Source organism: Melanerpes formicivorus, unplaced genomic scaffold, assembly GCF_026170545.1.
Source record: "Melanerpes formicivorus ecotype bairdi unplaced genomic scaffold, bMelFor1.0.p_v2 SCAF_109, whole genome shotgun sequence".
Taxonomy (NCBI): Eukaryota; Metazoa; Chordata; class Aves; order Piciformes; family Picidae; genus Melanerpes; species Melanerpes formicivorus.
The window spans coordinates 1380954-1405321 of NW_027142461.1; the positions used below are offsets into that span (position 1 = coordinate 1380954).

At 43.6% G+C, this 24368-nt stretch overlaps 1 protein-coding gene and 1 long non-coding RNA gene across 3 annotated transcripts in view; one reads left to right on the forward strand and one right to left on the reverse strand.

The window, feature by feature from the left end:
• Positions 1 to 23373, reverse strand: part of ADTRP (androgen dependent TFPI regulating protein) — a 36310-nt gene extending 12937 nt beyond the window's left edge. Inside the window, exons 1-3 of one of the 2 annotated variants that reach the window (XM_068166875.1) lie at positions 22995 to 23372; positions 16236 to 16370; positions 14344 to 14445 (exon numbers count right to left, since the gene is read on the reverse strand). In XM_068166875.1, coding sequence (XP_068022976.1) covers positions 14344 to 14445; positions 16236 to 16370; positions 22995 to 23147 — 390 coding nt within the window. In that variant the 5' untranslated portion in view covers positions 23148 to 23372. Of the gene's footprint in view, positions 1 to 14343; positions 14446 to 16235; positions 16371 to 22994 lie in introns of both variants that reach the window. The other variant, XM_068166876.1, reaches the window with a different exon arrangement.
• Positions 432 to 22834, forward strand: LOC137455784 (uncharacterized). Its single transcript, XR_010990908.1, has 5 exons — positions 432 to 534; positions 9770 to 9874; positions 9980 to 10070; positions 14778 to 14849; positions 20278 to 22834. It is a non-coding gene; the product is annotated as an uncharacterized lncRNA (long non-coding RNA).
• Positions 23374 to 24368: the final 995 nt, after the last annotated feature.

Here is a 24368-nt window from a genome sequence, read left to right on the forward strand (position 1 = left end):
GGAAAGCCACAGTAAGGTCTCCTTGGAGCCTTCTCTTCTCCAGACTGAACAGCCCCAACTCCCTCAGTCTATCCTCAGAGGAGAGGTGCTCCAGCCCTCTGATCATCCTCGTGGTCCTTCTCTGGACATGCTCCAGCATCTCCAGATCCTTCCTGTAATAGGGGTTCCAGAACTGGTTGCAGTGCTCCAGGTGGGGTCTCACCAGAGCTGAGGGGGAGAATCACCTCCTTCCACTGCTGGCCATGCTTCTCTTGATGCAGCCCAGGATGTGATTTGCTTTCTGGGCCACAAGTGCACAGTGGTGGCTCATGTTGAGCTTCTCATCTACCAGCACCCCCAGCTCAAGAGGCTGCCCATGAGTAAAGAAGGATGTATCAATACTGAATCTAATTGTATACAAATGAGCATCTTTCATCTTTTTTTATAGTGAGGAAGTACCCCTGCAGTTAACAATCATGGAAATGTTCCTGTTATGCTGTAAAAAGCATTGTAATGAGATCTGCCTGCAGAGTGATCCACGTTACCTCAGAACAGGTGAGCTTTCCTTTTACGTTTTATAATGCAGTGTTATTATTATTATGGTTTTTTTGGTAATTCCCACTGGAGTACAAAAGATACTGAAGTCTATTGTTATGCATGCTTGAAGATGTCAGAAAGTCTCCTCCTTGAACTCATTAGGCAATTGCTGGGTTGCTTTCATGTTCTTTTCAAGTTGCAATTGTGTTGTCATTTATTATTTACAATTGCAGTGTGCGGTGCTTCTCTTTGTAAGATGAAAACCACGGTAGTAAATGCACAGAGGACTTAAGTCAGCTGTGATTCAAGATGATTCAAGTTCTTTAACTTCCAACAAGCTTAATGAAGAGGCAGTAAAGAGATTGCTGGAGAAGCTTTTCTTCTTTTTTTTTTTTTTTTTTCTTTTTTCGTTTGTTTGGTTGGTTTTGGTTTTTTTGGTCAGAGAGTTCAAATTGCTTTAAGTAGGTTCAGTTTCAAGGCCTTTCATGATGGTAATATCTGAGCATGGAGGATTTTCAGCAAACAGCTTGGTGGCACTGACTACTTTGCAGTGGGGGTCTGCCTCCAAGAGGGATGCTCCTCACCGTGTGGAGGTGGGGAACACAGTGGGAGTCCTTTGGGGCTCAGATGTTAAACAGACAATCTGGGGCTCTTGAGATGGTAAAATCTCAACCAGGTGTCTTATTTGTAGCAACTTCAGAAAATAATTTGTTGGGGTGAAATTTCCCCACTAGAAGTTTTATGATATTCCCTGTTGGAAGCAAATCATAGTTTTAAGTTGCAGTTCCTAGGAAAGAAGACCTAGACCACAGCCAAAACAGTGAGGTACAACAGGACAAAACTATAGCAACAACTGCAGCTGGCTATTTGGTTGAATTCCTGTTCATTAAGCAAATAGTTTCATGGGAGGAAAGAAGAGGAAGGCAGCTGAGAAGGATAGATACACTTTTAAACAAAAACCACCACCAAACTGATGCTTTGGGTGGGTTGTGGGTTTTTGTTGGGTTGGTTGGTTTGTTTGTTTCTTCCTTGAAGCTATAAGCTGCTGGATGTATGGCACAAAGTATTCTCTTGATGCAAGGAAGTGGTTCTACTGCCTTCAGTCACAGAATCAATTAATTGTTTTGGTTGGAGGAGACCATCAAGGTCATCAAGTCCAACCATTAATGCAGCAAAGTCAGTTCACTACTAAACCATGTCCCTAAGCACCACATCTACATGGTTTTTAAACTGTCCAGGCTGACAGAGCTGGGGTTGTTCAGCCTGGAGAAGAGAGACCTAATAATAACCTTCCACCACCTGAAGGGGGCCCACAAGAAGGATGGAGAGACGCTGTTTACAAAGGCCAGTAGTGATAGGACGAGGGGCAATGGCTTCAAACTACAGAAGAGTAGATATGGATTGGATGTTAGGAATAAGTTGTTTACCATGAGGGTAGTTGAACACTGGAAGAGTTTGTCCAGGGAGGCAGTTGAGGCCCTGTCCCTGGAGATATTCAAGGTGAGGCTTGACAGGGCTCTGGACAACCTGATCTAGTTGAGGATGCATCTGCTTACTGCAGAGAGGGTTGGACTAGATGACCTTTGGAGATCACTTATAACCCAGATCATTTTATGATTCTATGATAGTGACTGCATCACCTTCTTGGGCAGCCTGTTCCAGGGCTTGAGAACTGTTTTGGTGCAGAATTTCCCTTAAATTTCCAACCAAAACCTCCCTTGGTGCAAACTGAGGCCATTTCTTCCTGCGTTGTCACAGTCAGAAGGTGTGCTGGTTATCTGATAAGTACAGTGACAAAGTTTTATTACTGTATATTCACAGTGAAAGCTGGCACAAACACACATGAAATTCTTTAAACATGTGCTGAGCTACATACACTATGCATGAAAACATTACTTACCTATTTGTTTTAGAGGCAGACATCCATTTTTGTCATCTGCTGCTACAAGACAGCTCAATAGAAGCTGCACGTCCTCCCTCAGGCCCCCCCAGGAATTCATACCTGGCTGTGCTACTGCCAAAAAAATTCCCTTCCACCTCAGTTACCATTTTCCAGAGAAAAGAGACAGATTTATTTGATGTTCCTGTTCCTCTCACTCATTGGCACTGAGATTTTCCTCTGTTCTGCTTCACAAAGATATTCTTCAGCTCTACAACGCACTTGGCTGATAGCAGTGGGGTCATTGTATCACTACAAGTGATTCTGGGATTCATTCATACAGAAAAATGTCTTTGGTGCACAAATTCGCACATATAATCCTTGTAACTGCCTTTTAGTCAGAAGTCTCTGGGTTAAGCCGCCTTTAGAATGATTAAAAATGTTTATTTTCCATAGATGGTGAATAGTCTGTCTCTGAATAAAACCAAAACACTTATGCAAAGCAGCAATGATGGGAAACTTGCCCTTTGTCCTCACTTTCAGGCTTCAGCCTTTCACAGTGGATTTGGCCATTGTGTGAAGTAGATGGAAGTCACGATTATCATCTGACATCCAGTGGGCTACAGAATTCCTTTGGGCTACGTGAAATGTTCTTTCTAGTCTTTTAATTAATTTAAACACTTTTAACCACTGCAAGCTGGTTGTTCCAGCTGTGTTACTGCTGGCCTAAGAGGGATTTAGTAGGAGTGACCTGGTGAAGTAATCCTGTGTTACAGTAAACAGTTTTTAGGTGGGCTTTATTTTGTACATGCTTATTTCCTTAGCTTGGGGCTCTTTGTTCTCAGAGTGGATGTTAAATAAGTACAAGTCAGCAGTGTGATGCTGCTTTAATAGGAAAAAATAAAAAGGCCACAAGGTTGATCGGAAGCTTAGAGCACCTCTCCTATGAAAATAGATTGAGAGTTGTGATTGTTCAGCCTGGAGAAGAGAAGGCTCCAAGGAGACCTTACTGTGGCCTTCCAGTATCTTAAGGGGGCCTACAAGAAGGCTGGGGAGGGACTTTTTAGGGTGTCAGGGAGTGACAGGTCTAGGGGGAATGGAACAAAACTAGAAATGGGTAGATTCAAATTGGATGTTGGGAAGAAGTTCTTCACCATGAGGGTGATGAGACACTGGAACAGGTTGCCCAGGGAGGTGGTGGAAGCCCCATCCCTGGAGGGTTTTAAGGCCAGGCTGGATGTGGGTCTGAGCAAGCTGATCTAGTGTGAGGTGTCCCTGCCCATGGCAGCAGGGTTGGGGCTAGATGATCCTTGAGGTCCCTTCCGACCCCAGCAATTCTATGATTCTATGATGTTCTGGGATGGTATTAACAGTAATATTGTGTGTAAGAAAGACCTGGGAAGGATCTATGCTGCTTCACTTGACTCAAGAAAGGATGACAGGAAAGCAGCCCACATGCAGGTGTAGAAATCAGGACTGAATGAGTTGTTTCATTTGGAGAGAAAAGGACAAAGAGAGATTTCAAGGGCCTGAGAGGGTGATTCAGCAATTACTGCAATGGCCAAGCTCTCTGTGTCCATTGCAGGTAGAACCAAAGGCAATTGCCTTAGTTTTCCTACTGGGAAATGTAGCTGGGAAATACTTAACAAGGACAAGCAGAGAAATGACCACTGAGGGCTGGCCATCTTAGACACAAGGACACATTACTGGCTCATGGTGAACTTGTTATCTACCAGGACTCTCAGGTCCTTCTCCACACAGCTGCTTTCCAGCAGGTCAACACCTAACAAAAGCTTATTCCTTCCTAGGTGCAGGAATCCATACTTGCCATTGTTGAATTCATGTAATTCCTTGTCAGCGACTTCCCTCAATAGTTTTGCATCCTCAGCAAACTTGCTGAGGGTACACTCTGTCTCTTCATCCAGGTCATCCAGTTTGTCCATTAATTGTAAAATCATGGTGGAATTTCCACTGAATACCCAAAAAGATTTAGGAGAGCAGATGCATACTGATACAGCAGACACTAGCCAGTTTGAAGGCGGCAGAGCATTGGAACAGGCTGCCCAGAGAGGTTGTGGAGTCTCTGTCTTTGGAGGCATTCAAAACCTGCCCGGACATTTTCTTTGGTTAATTACTTGAGGGAAATCCTGAGGGTTGCACTAGATGAGCTCCAGAGGTCCTTTCCAACCCCTACAATCCTGTGACTGTGTGGGTGGCTACAGGGTGCAAAGCCTGCCCGTAGCCCACGACACACAGTTGGCTTTCCAAACAATTTCCTTCTCACAGCCGACAGACGTTGACTTTGGCAGCGTTGTTAATGATAGGCCATGTATCATGGTTAATCATATCTGCTGAAAGGCTTTAAAGACTTCTCATATCCTCCAAAAAACAAAAGGAAAGTATTTTCTCATTGAAGTTATTTTTACCATAGGTCTCTAGAGCATAGTCATTAAACAGACTTTCAACCCTATTTAGCTGTTCTTTATATCCTTAAAGTGACATTTATCTGAAGAGCGTGGTATTTGTAGAGGGCCAAATTCAAACATTGAGCTTTGCCTCTCGCCTTGAAGGAAGCTTAACAATTAAGTTCAGATTGACACAGATCAAAACATTGGCAACAATTGCTGGAAACAGTGACTCATTTTTTTATTTCAATTAACAGTTTCTCAGTTTCACATATAAACAGTGAAACTGTCAAAAATAATTATCACAGAAGGAGGAAGAAAACCAACCTATTTCACTCCAAGGTAAGGAGAAACAGCTGAAACAATAGTTGTGTTTTCACTGGTCAGGCTATCAGCGAACCCAGCGGAACCAAAGAACTTTTATCTTCTCTTGGCAGGAATCCTCTCCATACTTATTCTTATGTTCTTTGAAATATTAATATATTTCCTTGTCTAATAACCTCTGCTTGCTGAGGAAAGCCTTCATTCAGCTCACAGGCTTTTGTAAGAAGTCTTTAAATGGCTTTTGTTTATTTGTTTGTGCAATGGAAACATAAAAGTTGTGAGGCTTTCAAGATTATCCTAGATACTTTGTTAACTAATCACACTTACACTCTGAATTCTGTTTCTAAACATGTGATTTAAAAATCCTCTGTAGCTCTTCTTGGCACTTGCAGTGATTTTTACCTTGAGACTGGTTTCTTTCATTTTTTTTCCCCCTGAGAAATTCAGGTGAATGGTGCCACATCCAGCTGGGAGCCAGTCACTAGTGGTGTGCCCCAGGGATCAGTGCTGGGCCCCATGCTCTTTAACATCTTTACTGATGATCTGGATGAGGGCATTGAGTCCATCAGCAGTAAATTTGCTGATGACACCAAGCTGGGGGCAGGAGTTGATCTGCTGGAGGGTAGAGAGGCTCTGCAGAGAGACCTCGACAGGCTGGACAGATGGGCAGAGTCCAACGGCATGAGATTGAACACATCCAAGTGCTGGGTTCTGCACATTGGCCACAACAACCCCATGCAGTGCTACAGGCTGGGGTCAGAGTGGCTGGAGAGCAGCCAGGCAGAGAGGGACCTGGGGGTACTGGTCGATGGTAGGCTGAACATGAGCCTGCAGTGTGCCCAGGCAGCCAAGAGGGCCAGTGGCATCCTGGCCTGGATCAGGAACAGTGTGGCCAGCAGGAGCAGGGAGGCCATTCTGCCCCTGTGCACTGCACTGGGTAGGCCACGCCTCGAGTCCTGTGTCCAGTTCTGGGCCCCTCAGTTTAGGAAGGATGTTGACTTGCTGGAACGAGTCCAGAGAAGGGCAACAAAGTTGGTGAGGGCTTTGGTACACAAGCCCTATGAGGAGAGGCTGAGGGAGCTGGGGTTGCTTAGCCTGGAGAAGAGGAGACTCAGGGGTGACCTTATCACTCTCTACAACTACCTGAAGGGAGGTTGTAGACAGGCAGATGATGGTCTCTTCTCCCAGGCAGCCAGTACCATAACAAGATGACACAGTCTCAGGCTGTGCCAGGGGAGGTTTAGGTGGGATGTTAGGAAGAAGTTCTACACAGAGAGAGTGATTGCCCATTGGAATGGGCTGCCTGGGGAGGTGGTGGAGTCACCGTCATTGGAGGTGTTCAGGAGGAGACTTGATGGGGTGCTTAGTGCCATGGTTTAGTTGATTAGGTGGGTTGGATTGGTTGATGGGTTGGACATGATGATCTTGAAGGTCTCTTCCAACCTGGTCTATTCTATTCTATTCTATTCTATTCTATTCTATTCTGTTCTGTTCTGTTCTGTTCTATTCTATTCTATTCTATTCTATTCTATTCTATTCTATTCTATTCTATTCTATTCTATGTGAATCTGAACTAGTTATAGATATATAATTGCAACATTCTTTGTGTTGCTTATAAACTCTGGCATGTGAATAGGGGAGGAGAAAAGTTTCAGATAAAGTTCAGCCTATGTTTAAGAAATACTGGCATGTTAACTCATCTCCTGCTGAGCTAACATTGTAACATTCCTCTGTGTCTTCATTTTTTTCTTCCTTACCCCATGTTGTATATTTCCCAGGACACATTTCAGCTTCATGAGTTTTAAACTGAGGTAAATAGTCTTCTCTGCATCTTATTTCCACTGTTTGCTGACACCACAGAGCATTTCTACTTCTCATATATGTTATTCTGAGTAACTCGTTTATTTGTTCAATACTATATCCTCATTTTGCTGTATTTCATAGTTTCATAGTTTCATAGTTTCATAGTTTCATTCAGGGTTGGAAGGGACCACAAGGATCATCTAGTTCCAACCCCCCTGCCATGGGCAGGGACACCCCACACTAGATCAGGCTGGACAGAGCCTCATCCAGCCTGCTCTTAAACACCCCCAGGGACGGGGCCTCGACCACCTCCCTGGACAACCCATTTAAGTCTATAGAGCAATTTAAGTAAAATCTAGTATGCAGAATATAAGTTAAAACAAATTTCCTAGGGCTGGAAGACAGGGTTGGGTAGAGTTTGTGCTCAGCTGCAGGCTCCAGCCTAGTCTGAGTTTTAAACCCATGAATAATCTCCCTAGAGCTGCTGAGATCACTCGTATGTGTTGCAGTTTGACTCAGTTTGACCCCATTTGACTCCAGAGTGAAGGAAATGATGCCTCAGTTGACCATAGCTGTTGTTTCTGATTTGTCTTTACCCTCTGTGTCTGCTTTCCATTAACATCTTAGACGTTAGCAGGAGATTTTTTTCACAGTTACCACTGGCCAAACTAAACTCCACTGGGCACAGTTGGACACCATCAAGTATTTTTGAACAACTGCCTGTGTTTCTCCTTTCAGACAAATTCCCTGCAGAGCTTGTGTGCTGACGATCACTCATGGCTGACACTCAAGCTTGCATCTTCTCCACCAGTATGTTACTGCAAAGAAAAGTAAACACCAATTTTGGTGCTGTCTTAGGAAGCTCATGAAACCAGTGTTCATTGGTTGACCCTTGAGGTGTTTACTGTTATTCAGCTCTTTGTTGGGAAACATCCTCTTGTCTGTGGAAATTTCCTTGGGTTGGGTGCTTTCAAAAAACATTTTCAGCCTGTGTTATCTGAGCATAATAAAACTAAGCAGTTTCCTGTCACCATAACCTCTATTTAGTTTTTATGCTTCTCATGATTTTCTGAACTTTTGCATGCTCTCTTCTTTCTTGGCTTCATTTTGGAACAAATTTCTTCTGATGTTGTTGTTTGGTTTTGCTATGATAGTGCCTTCATTCAAATGCCTCATTTAATATTTTCTTTGTAGTCTGTCCTTACGCATTTTTCTTCTTCTCTTAACCTCTCTTTATTTTTCAGGATGGGAAGGGCCTAAGTATTATTGTTCATTTTATTTCTTTAACTATATTGCCATATTTACTTAGGGAAATAATTCTCTCTTAGAGTTACCAGTTGTCTTTCACAGTCTTGGCTATCAGTGCATTTGCAGGGAACCACAGATTTATTGCATGGATGGAGCATAATGCACAAGGTATCATAGAATGATAGAATGGTTTGGCTTGGAAGGGACCTTTAAAGATCATCTAGTTCCAAGCTCCCTGCACTGAACAGGGACTCCTTCAGCTACAGCAGGTTGCTCAGAGCCCTGTCTAGCCTGACATGGAACCTGATGATCCAAGGATGGGTCATCTCCCACCTCTCTGGTATGTGCCAGCATCTCACCATCTTCAGCATAAAAAATTTCTTCCTTATATCTAGTTTGAATCTCCCTTCATGTAGTTTAAGACCATCATCCCCTGGCCTGTCACTTTTACTGAGCAGGTCAGGAAGCTGTTGCTCAGTTGAACACCAGCATCCTGTTCTCCAAACTGTCACCTACTATCTGTTCCTGCACTTTCCAGGTTGGTCCATGCTCATCTAAAAGCAACGTTCTTTCCCCCCCACTTTTTATAAGGCATGTAGGATAGTTCAGGAACATTATGGTGAAAAAATAGATGAAAACACCAGACCTTTTATGATCAAAAGTAAAACAGCGTCAAAGATAGGATTTCCTGCATGCACACACAGGTTTTTGGAAGCAAGGCCCTGGTTACATATCCCATTGCTCACTAGCACATGTTTTGTCTCTGTGTTGATGCCAGAATTTTAATTGCCTTTCTCCCTGACACTGGATACATGGTCTAAGAAACCAATGTTGTGCTGCAGCTGGAAGCTGACATGAGCCTGAAGTGACACATCCTTCGCTGTGGAATATTTGTCTCCAGCTGTTCCTTTGTGGGGTGGGTTATGGGGCTTGCACCTGTGCACGCCAGGGTAGCAGCAGCCAGGGAGGATCCCCTGCCATAACATTTGTCTGTGAAACACATACTTTCTCCCTGAGGAAATGGGCTTATGTCAACAAAAGTGGAAACTTAAAAAACCCCACCATATGTAATGCTGGGAAAAGCAAAGCATCCTTGCTCTTAAATGTGTAGGGTGATTAATTTCATGTGCCGTATCCCTCATGCACACATTCTCCTTCTTGGCCAAAAGCTGAATGTAATTGGAAGCCTATGAATGTCCATAGTTGCCAGACAGCTGAAAATTGAGATACTGTGAAATGCAAACAAATGGGAATGTTTCTTTCTTGTGTAAGCATGCATGAATTATTAAGCATTAATTATCAGTTTCAAGGAAAATCATTTAAGATGGTCAAAGACGAACCTGAGGCAGTTCTTATGTACACATCTGGAGAAGGAGGCCAATTAGGGTGGCTTGGCTAAGTGGGTTCTGTTCCACACACACATTTTTGTTGGTTAGTGTTGCAGCAGCATGCTAAAATAGATGTAGGAATATATAATCCTTCATACAGATGCCCTCATATAGTAGTAATGGCAATGTGTTTTCATGTGACTTATTTGCTCTTCCAGATGGAGGTAAATTGTACTGATCTAAAATGACTTTTATTTTTTGCACAGATTCACAGCAGGGTAGGAGTTGGAAGAAACCTCTGGAGATCATCTAGTCCAAGCTCCCTGCTAAAGCAGGGTCACCTAGAGCAGGTTATCCAGAGTCAGGTCCAGGTGGGTTTTGAGTCTCCAGAACAAGACTCTACAGCCTCTCTGGGCAGCCTGTCTCAGTGCTCTGGCACCCTCATTTTCTCACCTGCATTTTCTTTTTATATTCAGATACTGATTAGCTACCTAGAGGCAAATCCATAAATGCTTGAGAGGCTCAGGCCATGTGGGGTCTTTTGTCATCTTTGCTGAAGTCTGCCAGGTAAGTAATTTTACTTCTGTGCTTCCATTTACAAATCCTCTTTCATTGTTAGCTATTGAGCTTACAAGGCCTTCAGAACATGCCGAGTTCATAACTATGTGTCAGCAAATGACCCAAGACACTAAAATGCTGATTTTTGTCAAGATGAGATGCTAGCATGGCTACAGAATAAATTAGCAAAGGAGATGGCTAAAGTAAACATAGCTGCAGGTTGAAAACAAAGAAAATTGTGCTCTTCACAAGAAATGTTGTGTTTTATAAGAACTGTGCCTTGCTGACTGCAAATATAAACCTCCTTTACAAAAAGGCAGTAGTAGCACTGCTGGTTTTGTGAACACGTGGTCAATGTCGATGTGCATCTTTGCTTTGGTTGTAGATTAAATGTTTGAGTGATCTCTTCTGACCCACCATCACCCCTTTTCGTTTTAGCATTCAATTCTGTCACCCCCTTCAAAGTGTTGTGTTGCCCTGTCCTGCCATTAATTTGAATAACACATGCATGTGATCTAATCCAAGCTGCCTCCAGTTGTTAGTCACCTTCTGAGAGTATTCAGGTGTTGCTTGAAAAGAGATGGCTAGGAAAGAAATAATAAATGTGACTTGTCAAATTGGACAGTACATCTCTTGTCTTGGGTGTCTTCCACTTCAAAAATCTTTTTTAGGTAAGATAATTGTGATTGAGATGTAAGAGTTGCAGGGTTTTCTTGTCCACAAAGCTCAAAGCTTTGTATAAGGCTCAACAAAGCCAAGTGCCAGGTTCTACACTTTGGTCATGACATCTTCATGCAGTGCTAAAGAGGCTGGAAAGCTCCCCAGCAGAAAAGGACCTGGGGTCAACAAGTGGCTAAATAAAAGGCAGCAGTGAGCCCAGGTGGCCAAGACTGCCTCAGCATCCTGGTTTGTACAAGAAACAGTGTGGCCAGCAGGACTAGGGCACTGATCATCCCCCTTTGTTTTGCACTGGTAGGGCCACACCCCAAATACTGGGCCACTCACCACAAGGAGGATAGTGAGGTGCTGGAGCATGTACAGAGAAGGGCAATAAAGCTGCTGAAGTCTTTAGGGAACAAGCCTAATGTGGAGTGTCTGAGGGAACTGGGGTTGTTTAGTCTGAAGAAAGAGGGACTGAGAGAAGAACTTCTTGCTCTCTACAACTACCTTGAAAAGAGGTGGTAGCAAGACAAGGTCAACCCTCTCCACTCTAACAAACAATAGGATAAGTTGCACCAGGGAGGTTTTGGTTGAATATTAAGAAAAATTTATTCCCCAGAAAGGTTGTTAAATCCTGGAACAGGCTGCCCAAGGAAATGATGGAGTCACCATCCTCAGAGGGATTTAAAAGCCATGTAGATGAGGTGCTGAGGGACATGGTTTAGTGGTAACCTGGAAGTGCTGGGTTAACAATTGGACTTGATCTTAAAGGTCTTTTCTAACCAAAATGATTCTATGAGGATAGTAAAGCATAATTTTCCCAGGCAAACAAGTGGAAAAGGAGGTGCAGCCCTTGAGTTAAACTCAGTAGAAAGGCAAAGAAAGAAATCCAAGTAGTCTGAAGTATTTAGCATCCTTCAAATATTAGCAAGATTCCTTTCTGCATTAGACATCCTTTCTGTGAAACAGAAATGTTTCTGCTGAATGCAAAGCCATGCCTAAAATGTAATGCTGTCTGTATGACTCTGGGCTACCAGGTGGGCAATGACACTTCCCCACTGTAAGAGCAGTAAATGTGAGAAAAATAAATGGCTAACTCATTCTTGCAATGAAGGTGCTGCAGCATCACTACAAACTCAGGGGGCTTGGTATTCCTAAACTGTCTATGCATGATTATGTTTTAGGTTCACTCTTCAGTTACATAACAACATATGCTTTCCCTATTTACAACATTAAAATAGAGTAAGATTAAAAAAAATACACTCCCACTGTGAATGATATGGCACTGACGTCTCCCACTGATACACCAAAGTCTTTCTTCACCAAAGCCAGATAGATGCTGCCTCAATCTGCCATCAAATGTCTGTAATCTCAGAGCCATAAAGTATACCAATGTGCAAGGAAATGATCCCCAAGAAAGAGCATCTGCTTGGCAATCACCACTTGGAGGCTGTCCCTTAAAGTGTCAGTAGCTCCCTGGATCTTCCTAGTGTTCTCAGCAGATATTTTGACTTGGAAGGATGAAATGCCTCAGCTGAGCCTGAAGGCACCTGTTGGATGGTGTCCCAAAACATGAGGATTGTCATTAGGGAGCAGCAGTCTGCACGGCTGGCGGATGTTTTACGCTCAATAGTGACTGTAACAAAAATTTCCCACCCAGGAACTGTCAAGCAGAAGATGTCTGCAGTGTATTAAGAGCTTCAGAAATAAAATGCTAGGTTGTGATAGCGGTTTGCTTTATGTGAATTTTCTCTCTCGTCAAAATGATTTTGAGGAAGAATTGTTTTCCTTTTTTTAACACCTGTTTTTGACATTTCCGAAATGGAAAAGCTTTTTGTTGTTGTCAGAATGACTCTGTTATGAAATGTAGATGTAGGCAGGGTAAGAAAGTTATAACTAATATGTTCCAGGGATTCCTGCAAAGAGTTCTTGCACATGAGATAAAAATGTGTGTTCTAGTACCACTCAGCCTTCTCTTGTCATAAACAAATGTGAAAATGCAAAGGGCCAATTCTCAGCTGTGCGCTGGGATTAAAGCCAGCAGTGAAGCCCATCTCTTCTCGGCTCCACCCTGTGATCTCCTTCCCCAGCACCTCCACTACTGTGACAATCTTGAGCTCCTATCAGTTACAGTATCACAGTATAACTTAGGTTGGAAAGGACCTCGAGGATCATCGAGTCCAACCTATCAACACAGACCCCATGACTAAACCATGGCACCAAGTGCCACGTCCAATCTCCTCTTGAACGCCTCCAGGGATGGTGACTCCACCACCTCCCTGGGCAGCACATTCCAATGACGAATGACTCTCTCTGTGAAGAACTTCCTCCTCACCTCGAGTCTAAACCTCCCCTGGCGCAGCTTGAGACTGTGTCCCCTTGTTCTGGTGCTGGTTGCCTGGGAGAAGAGACCAACCCCTTCCCAGCTACAACCACCTTTCAGGTAGTTGTAGAGGGCAATGAGGCCACCCCTAAGCCTCCTCTTCTCCAGTTATCCCTACCAAGTATCACACCTGAAACCAGCATGATGCTGAGGGCACAAGGTATCTTCCTCTTTAGTGGACAATGATTTTGAGAAAGGATGGTGGCCTTTTGCATCTGTGCAAAGGTTTGGATATGGTGGAGATGGATTGGTGGGCAGAGAGCAGGTGTTGAGGTTAAAAGTGCAGGATGGCTGCAGTTTATCACTCCAGGTATCATTAATGCTGACATTCATCTGTGTGTTTGGATTCCAGGCACACACATCTGAATCCTTCTCTCTAAAGCAAGTGGCTGCTCCAAACCTTAAGCAAGGGTCCTCAGCCAGCAACCCCAAATCCTCCTGTGTTTGCCTTCAAGACACATCAGGAACTGCTGCAGTGAGTTGCAAAGCATTGCACTTAAGAAGTGAAGCCTGGAGAGAAATGAGTCTTCTGTGCAATTATTTCATACTTTTTGGCTTCTCTGATTCAGTCTAGCACTGAACCTCTCCCTTCTCTCCCCCTTCCCATTACTCTCACGAGGCCTCCTTGACCTTACAATCCGCCCACGGTTTCCATGTTACTGTCAGCCTCTTTACACTTGACTGATGAGAAATATGTGATTATTCCACATGTCATAAAAACAGCCAGAGCAAATGAAGGAGAAATCTGGAAAGTATTTATAGAAAATCTGTAAACAATCATTGCAATTCAGCTATTCAAAGCTGCACAGACATTAGCTTATTAGCTGTAGAGCTGTCAGATGTTCTTGGGTTCTCCTGCCCCTTTCAAAACGTTAAGAAATGCTTTGTTATACCCCCAGCCATTTTGTATTTCATAGGCTTCTGTTTGCAGAAACAACTTATTTTTTGAGCTACAGTAACTGAGTTGTTTTGTTTTTTCCCCCCTTACAACTACAGAACATTTCATTGACTTCAGAGGTTTGACAAGCACCGATTCACTGTGCTAAAAGGCTTCTTGAGATGTGCTGCTTCAAGCACATGCATCTGTTTGCTGCTTACAGCTCAACATCAGATTCAGATAGGTAGGAAGGAGGAGGTGAGGAAGGAAAAAATTCTTCTGGCAAGGGACACGATGCAACAGTGGAACATGTGTTGCAATATCTCTTTTCTCTGCAAGAGGCAGAGGTGTTTCTTACTCACCATAGCATGATTTAACCAGAGTGGGATGACCCCATCAAGGCTTTTGGGATAAACCAACTCTCGGTTGTAGGTATACAGTGTCCAAAAGGATATACACACAAACTGGAACCAAAACAGAAAACAAAAGACGTTTCAAAATCAAAGATATCTCAAAACTGAAGACAAACATACTGGACAGAATTTGGCTAGTGCTTTCATTTCTGAGAAGGCAAAACATCTCTTACATGAAAAATTATGACAGTGCCAGATAAACTCACGGATCTCACATATCACAACATAAAGGAATCTGCTCTGAGGTTCAGTGTTCTGTGTTGACACTGCAAGTGAAAACTCCTTTATAACCTGCCAACACTGATATTTTCTGAGGAACACTAGATTTAAATTAAAACTTCTTTTTTTTTTTTGAGTACTTTGTTTTGTTTTTTGCCTTGCAGATGAGCTCTCGCCATCGTCCAGGAGATTTCCTCAACGGACTGTCTGTAAAGACACAGCACTCATTCTGCTCAGTAAGACAATTCACATACAACTTACCCTTCTCTTCACAATTCCTAAGATAAATCCTAAACTACAGGTGTAAGCTGCACTGTGGGCATCCTTTTTTTTGTTTTTTTTTGGGTAGAGAAGGATTTACACTGGGAGAACTTAACTGGAGGAAATATTTGGTATCAGTTATCTACAAACTGATCAGCATTGTTTGGCCTAGCTTTATATTTGAGCACACTTTATGCTCAGCACTGGAAATCGGGAGTGTGAGATGCTGGAAGAATGACACTACCTATGCCTCTGTCCTGCGGGCATAGTGAGGATGCCTGAGGGGGATATGACAGCAGCATCGTGAACACTGCTGTGCAGAGAAGGTGAATTAGCTAGTCTCTCTGTCTCAGTCCCTGGCAGGACTTTTTTAGTGAGCCATCTGCCTGAGCTGCTTGTGGACCAGATTTAAACAACCCTTTTAGATTCAGAGGTGGCTGCAGGCTTCACTCACACAAAGTGGTTCCTACATGTGTAAGTAACCCATTGGTTCCTGTCCAACCCACACCACCAGATAAACAGCATTTTGATAAACAGCATTGTCAGTGAGGGAGTAGGTAAGCCATGGTGAATCTGATTTGGGTATGACCCCAATTATTGTTCTGTGAATCTGTTTCTCTCCAGTGCTTACTTAAAGACATGCTGGAGTCAGAGGAGATCATAGAATCCTAGAATGGGTTGGGTTGGAAGGGACCTTTAAAGGTTATCTAGTCCAACCACCTTGCACTGAGCAGGGACATCAACAAGACTAGGTTGTTCAGAGCCCTCCCTGCCCAACCTGACCTGGAATATTTTCAGGGATGGAGTATCTAATACCTTTCTGGCTAACCTGTGCCATTGTTTCACCACCCTCAGCATAAAAAAAAAAATCTTCCTTCTAAATAGTCTAAACTCCTCACCCCTTGTCCTCTCAAAACAGGCCCTGCTAAAACGTCTGTCCCCATCTTTCTTATAGGCCCCATGTAAGTACTGAAATGTTGTAGTAAGGTCTCCCTTGAAGCTTTCTCTTCCCTAGACTGAACAACATCAAGAGACTTTTCTTCCTCTTAGGTACCCTCTCATGTCCTCCTGGCCCATGCTGCCCTTTAGAGAAATACACTAAGTCGATAAATCCATGGCTATTTGGACCCTGAGATTAATAGAGAGGTTACACCTCAAGCACCCTCTGGGGTCAATCTGTGATCGCTTGGGGACAGCTACCCTAAAGTTTGTGCAAGAGTCTTTGCTTACAGCCGTAACAGGCTCAGCACTGTTTCTTCTTCTAAACACATTTTCCTATGGTAGAAGAAAGCTTTCAGTTCATCTCTATGTACACCTAATCACTTATGCAAACATTATTTTTAGGTACAGAGATTACTTACTGTGGACACTGGGAAAGCCAGGACACTGAAAAGAAGGTCTCTGCTGGAAATTACGCACTTAGCACATCGCAGTTTCTTAATTAGTCTCAACACATCAGCCAGGAAGGACACCCCATAGAAGACAGCCTGCAAAACCTAAAGTAATTACACCTAATGAGGGAAACTCTTCCAGCTTTAATTAGCATGTTCCTCAGTGAACTCTGTTCTTGCTCTTCAGGGAGCTGGTTTGTTCAAGAGCTGCAAGCCTGCATGAGGGGAAATAGCTTTTGGCTAAATCTTTTTTACTAACTGAAACTGATTAAATAATGTTGTTGGGGAGATACCTTTAACAGTACCTCATTTAACAGACTAAACAAAGATGTGTGATGTGATTCAGATGGGGGAGGTGGAAGGACATTTTGAGAGCCAGCTCCTTCACACTCCCTATATTAATGGTTATGTTCAACACATCTGAGCAGAAGCAGGACAGAACAAGATATACCAGGAAAAGTTTCCTGTTAAGTAGTTGCTAGGGAGTTCTCCCACCATTTAGCCAAGACAAGGCCTGCTTTCCAGGGAGGGAATCACTGATCTCAGTGTCAAGCAGCTCAAAATGTTCTACTGTGAGAAAAAGGTGCAAAAATTATCAAACCCAAAACCTCTTTTGCTGAACTCAGAGGGATTCAGGAAAGGATATCAAGTGCTTAGTAGAGATCCAGACTTCCTTCTAAGTTCAACTAAGTAAATTAAACCATTTACAACTAAGGGATTTTGGAGTTGGGGGAGGGTGTGTGGTTTGGTTTGGGTTTTTTTTCTTTCTTTTAATCCTTTACAAATAATGAGGGTGAGGATGTTTGGAGAGGGTGCTAGGAGGATTTGGTAAAGAATTAGGTAAGTGCATAGTAACAAAACAGAAAGCCATGAGTTGTGTATGAAACTGCCCAATATTGTGGTTTAAGCCAGCATCTCTTTTCTGATTACTTTATTTTCTCCCTAACGCTACACAGCAGATGAAGCTGAACCAGATTTGTCAGACACATAAAGGCAAAGCCTTGCAGAAAAATACTGCTCCCTTGCATTCAACGCTGAGTCTAGTTCAGTTCTGTTAACTCACAGGGTGGCCTCTTCTTTTCAAGGCTTGGTCATCCCAGAGTGGTACAATATGGAAAACGCAGCCCAGTGCAAACTAGTGATGCTTAAGTGGAAAAAGGCTGTTACAGCTTTCAGGATGAGCTCTCTTTTGCCATGATCTTACTCTGAATCAGATATTTATTTGGAGCAAATAATCATAATCTGAAGTGGTGGCCAGTTACTTCATCAGTTTCTGAAGGAGCTGAGAAGGGTGGTGCTTGGGAGGGGACAGAATTAGTGCAATGCTTTTCCATCAGAAATTCCTCTATTATCAAAATATCTGAGGGACGAAGAGAGCTATGATTTCACCATGCCAGAGTTTCTGCAAGCTTTAGTTTGCAGAGACTGAGTCTTCCTAGGATGCAAAATTACCATCATTTGCACAGACATTGTCCTTGCAGTTATCTGCATCCACCCTCATCCATCCTATGGCTTCCCAGCAAAGGGAAAAGGTACCTCCTTTTACAGTACAGATGGTTGCCACAGTAGACAGCAGCCAGGTGTCACTGGTGCAGTGTCCCTGCTCCCTGCACACACCCCCAGTTGTGGAGGTATAGAGGTACTAATGGTAATGGGCCTAGGGTCACCCAGGATGAGGTTTCTGGGAGTCATACACCAAGCAGTTCAGCTGCAAAGCCCCACGTTTCCTCTTGAGCACAGGGTGAAGAGCCACGCTTTAACATGAAACAACTCAGTTTCATCAGAACCCACATATGGTTTGGTTCAGTTCTGAGGCACTCACACTAGCTCTTTTAACTGTAACTTGCTTGCTCTCTCCCCACAATCACAATTAGCCTCTGTAGCTGCAGGGATAATTTCAGTCAGTTGGGATTCAGCCTTCCAAGTCATGGTTCTAGCTCAGAAACATCTATACTGGGGCACAGTGTACTTAGACTCAAGCCCATGTTCCACCCAAACGTCTGCCCAAGTCCTCCGCCCCACCAGGACACCAAAATTCAGCCCCTGAAAAGCCAAGAAAAGCCCAGTAATAAACAGAAGCTCTTGTTACAGCCTGTAAAGCCAGCAGTAACTTTCTGCAAAAAGCATGAAAAATGAACATGAGGGTGGTGACAGTCTAGTGACACATGGTGACTAATTGCCAATAAAGCAATTAGGGAGAGGCCTGGTTCCCAGAGGATGGGGCTATTATTATCTTGTTCATGGTCAGCCTTACATTAATCATGGGACAGGGATAGGCTGCTTCTTCCCCCTCTTCAAAATTAACTAAAACAAACATTTCTGAAAAGAAACAGTCCCAAAACAGCCACATTCTCAGCCTGGTAAATATTCTGTCATGTGCAGGGGAAACAGATGTTATCTTCTGTGTGGAAAATGCTTATCTGAATGTGTAACCTGACCCCTTTCCCTGTCTGAACACGGAGAGGGAAAACTCCTGAAGAAGTCTGAGAAGCTTGGTTTTGCATTGCTCATGGCTCTACCCTTGTCCCTCACTGTGGTTTCAAAGGGGTTTCAGTTAGTTTGTGATTAACCTCTATCTCCAGGAGCAGTGGAAGAACACACAAGTAATTTTCAAGCCAGAAAACTGAACCTGGCTAGAACCATTCCAAGTAATGCTCGGTCTGGGCTGGGTGCACCTCCAGTAGACTCAAATCAAAGGTCTAAATCTGTGTTCTTCCAGGCTTAATCCTCTAAGAGGTGCATCCAGATCTCACAGTCCCTCACTATTGGGAAAACACTGACACAAAAAAAAAAAAACAAAAAAAAACCCAAACAAACCAAAATGAACCAATTGACATGAAAACTGCAAATTATTCCAGATGTCCTGTGTATTTCCCAAACATCAGTGCTGGCGCTTACAAATCCATGGCAGCGGAATATAAATCCACTGGCTGTAAATGAAGAGGATCCCCTAAAGTATTCCCACATGAACAGAAAGTAGACTGGGAGCATTCAGAAAGCTAACGATTAGCCTGAAAAGGCGAATGTGGATATGATTATTCCTGGTGGAGAGATGCTGCTTGCCTCTCTGCAGAGCCCACGGAGCTCTGTGGCTCTGGGTGCTGCAGAAATGCTGCACTGGGCCAGATCGATTTTCCAAACTGAGAGTCCCAGTGACCAAGAGAAACCTGAATTTTTATCTGCTGCAGTGATTAAAGAGGTGTTTGTGTTTAACTAACCTGACATGATTTACTTTCACGTAGAGGACCTAGCCATATGTGTAGACTGAAATTTCCAACTAGTACAAATAAATCAGGCTCTAAGCTCTGCTCTTGGGGGGGGCAAGGAGGATAAATCCAATATTTTGAGCAGGCTATTAGACATAACAATCAACATCTAGCACAGACACGTGACAGTGAGTGGAAAATGGATATGCTAAATACTGTGTCTGTTTTGCAATAAATACAAAATAGCTTTCAGGAGAACTGAGAGGTATCTCAGGACTGAGACAAAAGCATAAGGAACAAAATGGGGTGCAAATGGAATAAAACAGGGCAGGAATGGAATAAAATGAGATAGGAATGCAATTACAAGTTTTTTAAGGTGCAGTGTGCTCATTGTGCAATGACTTACTAATAGATTGACAGCAGGGAGTAGATTCTTCTGAGCTAGGGTATTTCAGGCAATGAATGATTCAGCTTGTGCTGTTTTGTGTCACAGACAGATGAATATAAAACTGTTTTAGCTGTCATTTCTGCTTGTTCAATAATTGGTCAATGAACTCCTCTGATACAAACTCCACTTAGCTTTTTTTTTTCCCTTTACAAAAATATTTCCTTTCTGAATTTTGATTGCTATGGCCATTAACTAGATAAATGAATCTGAAGTAAGGTCAGAGCCGTAGCTCTCTGGGGAGAGCCACATGAGGGTCATATCTAGAAGAAATTCTTCCAGCATCCCTCTAGCAGAGCTCAGAGTCAAGCTGCATTTCCATCCCCAGAAAATGTCATGTTTCCCTGTATTTCCATTTCAGATCAGAGTGAGCTGGCCACAGCAGCTTTCCACAGGAGACTCCATTTAAATGCAATTCTGAAGAGGAATTTTTGGGGGGAAATTTTCCAAGCATTTCAGCCATCCAGTGCCAGAAGCCAGGCAACTGTAGTCTGGCAGGAGACAGGCAGAAGAGCTTAACAAGCACTCTTCATATTCGGCTCTGGGGAAGCCTCCACCGCACAACCCAGCCCTGCCCACCACAGCAGCGCCACTGAACAAGCACAACCCAGTGGGAAGCTTCTGATTGCTCTCCTTCCCCAGCATTCCAATGCAATTCATAGGATCACAGAATGGTAGGAATTGGAAGGGACCTCTGGAGATCCCAGGCAGCCAGTACCAGAACAAGAGGACACAGTCTCAAGGTGTGCCAGGGGAGGTTTAGGTTGGATGTTAGGAAGAAGTTCTATACAGAGAGAGTGATTGCCCATTGGAATGGGCTGCCCAAGGAGGTGGTAGAATCACCATCACTGGAGGTATTCAGGAGGAGACTTGATGGGGTGCTTGGTGCCATGGGTTAGTTGTTAAGGTGGGTTGGATTGGTTGATGGGTTGGACACGATGATCTTGAAGGTCTCTTCCAACCTGGGTTTTTTTATTATTATTATTATTATTATTATTATTATTATTATTATTATTATTATTATTATTATTTTATTATTATTATTAAGTCCAATCTCCCTCCCAAAGCAGGTATGCCTAGATCAGGTTGCACAGGAACACATCCAACCAGTTTTTCTAAAGTCTCCAGAGAAGGAGACTCCACAACATCTCTCCACAGCCTGCTCCAGTGCTCTGGCACCTTCACAGTAAGAATTTTTTCCTCATGTTCAGATGGATCCTCCTATGTTCCAGTTTTGCCCATTACCCCTGGTCCTGTTGCTGGGCACCACAAGTACAAACAGGTATGTTTTTCCTTTAGATAGATGAAAGGAAGATTTTGAGTGGGTGTTAGCTACCTTGGTTTGGATTTATTTTCTGTTTGAGTAAGTCAATATGCCAGCCTGAGGGTAGAGCCATGAACGGTTCATTTTGTGCTTACACGTGCTCTTGTCTTGTGCTGCCTCTCTCCAGTTATCCACTGCTGGTCACTAGGGGAAGATGAGTGATGATTTCAGTGAGGATTTCTGCATCTCAAGATACTGGAAGATGAGTTATTTGCCTTCTCCTCTTGATGTCATGCTTTAGAGACACGTCATGTACTGGGTGTTAGATCTCATTATAATGGTGCCAAGGCATGGGAGAAGAGATGTTGTTTTGCAGCAAAGCATGGATGATATTTTAATGGGTCCAGCTTTCCCAAATAAAACAAAGGAGAAGAGCTGGACAAACAGTCCCTTGCCAGGGACTTGGCTGGTGGTGTTTCAGCCTACTCACACATCCAAGCAGGACAAATTGAATATCCTTCAGGAACTTGAATCCTGACTGGTTGATTGCTCACATTTCAGAAAAATCTATTTTAAGCATCACAAAAAGCCTAGATGTACTGATACAAAGGCAACATAACAACAAACCATACCTAAGCCAGCCTGACTTCAGCCATGTGTGTGCCCTCATCCTTCCACAGTCAGCTTGGCCACTGAGAAGAATGCTGTGGCTCCCTGAAGCCTGGGCTGTTGTTAGCTGCCTCATGTGCCATTCAATCACCTCTTGGTTGCAAATGTTTAACAGTCAAGGTTGGAAGGAATCCAGATTTTCCAACCTCTGGGGTGTCATCAAAAGCCCCACTTGGAGCTGGGGAGGCACACTGGGAGCCACCTTCACCATGAGATGTCTCCTTCTGAAGAGTAAAAGTCAAGACAAGTATACATGCTGGGCCAGACCACCCGTTGATATTTAACTCTGATGATCACACAGAATGGATGAAAGGCCATGGGAGATCCCTGTGGTCATCCTTCAGATTAGCAAATGACCCTGAAATCTGTCCCTTGTAGCAACCCTCTCCACACATCCAGTCTTTCCACCCTACTGCCACAAGTCACAGATGAAGCACTTGGACTGTGTACAAACATTTTGCTCCAGGATATCTCACATGCTTCCAGTTTGATTTCTAGCTTGTAAAACATTAGCATATTAGGAGAACCAGAACACATCACAGTCTATGTTCTTCTGTGTACTTTTAGGAACTGCAGTTGATAGCTCTGTTAAGACATATGAAAAATTCACAAGCACTTCTCTCAGAGGCTGGAATTCCTTTCCCTCATCCTCTCAACTGATTGTCAAACTAAACATGTATTCTGAGTGGCCAAATTAGCAAGATGCTAGGTTTTGGTTTACATTTTCTGTAATTCACAGGACCTAAAAACCTATTAAAAAAATCAAAGTGAATCTCCAAGCAGCGTTATAACATGTACTGAGCTCAGGAGATAGATGACATGAAACAAACCTGCACGTGTCTGGCTGGACATACCCCACCTTTCTGTTCCTCTCCTCACTGACAGCTTGTCTCTGTTAGAAGGAGGCAGCTAGCTTCAGCAGACTTTCTGAAAGCCAAGCAGCTCGCCAGTGTTCTTCCTGCACACAACCTGTCAATACACTTCACGGCACAAGCATGGATCCCTGCTCAGTTTCCTTTGGGGTATAAATCGTTAAAGGAAGCAGTTTAACAGCAGCAAATACACCAGCTGCATATGTCTTGAGGCACAGATGGCAGACAAACAAATAGACATATTGGTATCACTGTACAACACGATTTGCTTACCAGATTGAGGACTGTCAAATATTTCCACTGCCCACCATAAAGGAACACTTCAGATGGCCGCTCTTCTGTGCTTACATGTGTGATTGAATAGGCAACAAAAAAATACCAGACAAAGGCAAGGCAATGGTACATTGCAACAGTAGAGATTCCCATCCTTTAGCTCAGGGTGAGAGATAATTGATCCAAAAGCTTCTTCTCCCTTAAGGTCCTCAGTGACTGTGCATGGAAAATGGCAGCGCAGGAGGGTTTGCTCTGGAGCAGGCTCAGGACCCGTTGCCGCTTCGCTCTCATCGAAAGGAATAGTCACAAGGCTGTGAACTTTGCTTCTATTTGTTTCTCTTCTTGCTGTACAGAAAGGCTGGGCGTTGAGCAAGAATAGGCTTATTCCTCAGATTTAAATGCCTTGCTCAAGATTAGTGAAGATTATGGAAGATTAGCTGCAGAGTTACGTAAGTTTTGGGGGGGTTTGTTTGTTTGTTTTTCAAAAGTGGGGGGAGCTTTGCTGCTGGTTTTGTGTAACAGGCTGTCACATGAGTGAAGACAAGCATCATCTTCCTCATAGCTGGGGGGTGCAGCCATGTCTTTAGCTCATCTTGGGAAACCTCAGTGACTGTTTTTGCCTCATGCCAAAGGAACAAGTGGGAAAGAGAACGGCCTGTGAAAGAAAAAAATAACCAAAAAAAGAGCTGATTAGTAGATAGGCTATGGAGGTGGTGTCATAGGCAAAGGTCCTTGGGGCTGAAAATCACTGTGAGCATTGCCACAACCACACACAGCAGGTTGGACAAACCTAGTGTCTTTGAAACCCTGGCAGGGATGGCCTTGGCCTTGCTGCTATTCACCTTCAGACAGTCCCTTTTCCCCAGTGCAACATTAGCAATCAAATAGGTTCCCATGAATACACTCCTCTTGATGCCCTTCTGCCTCACCAAGCACTGGCAAATACACACAGCATTTCCTATTTAGGCCAGAGTCTCTGTAATCACAGCATTTCATGGGGGACCTTGCTAAGGAGCAAGTACCATGCCCCAGCACGTGTACCAACCATCCCCATGCAGGATAGGGACAGGGTGGCTCTTCTCACCCTGTGGGTGCTGTCCCTGTGGGCAGCACTGGACTTCAGTCAAGCAGATTGCACTAAGGGATCTCTGGGATTTTTGCCCTTCCAATGATGGCCTATAGGCAGCATTGAGCTGGTATGGTTTCTTTGGGTTCTTGGGCTTTTTTGTTTTGTTTGTTTGTTTGTCTTGCCCCAATACTGGATGTAAGGCTCCCCATAGGATGATTTCCTGTCAACTCAGACAGCAATGTCGCACTGAGGAGCTTCAGTATCCTCCTGCATTCCATTAACTTCTCCCCTAATTCAGATTATTC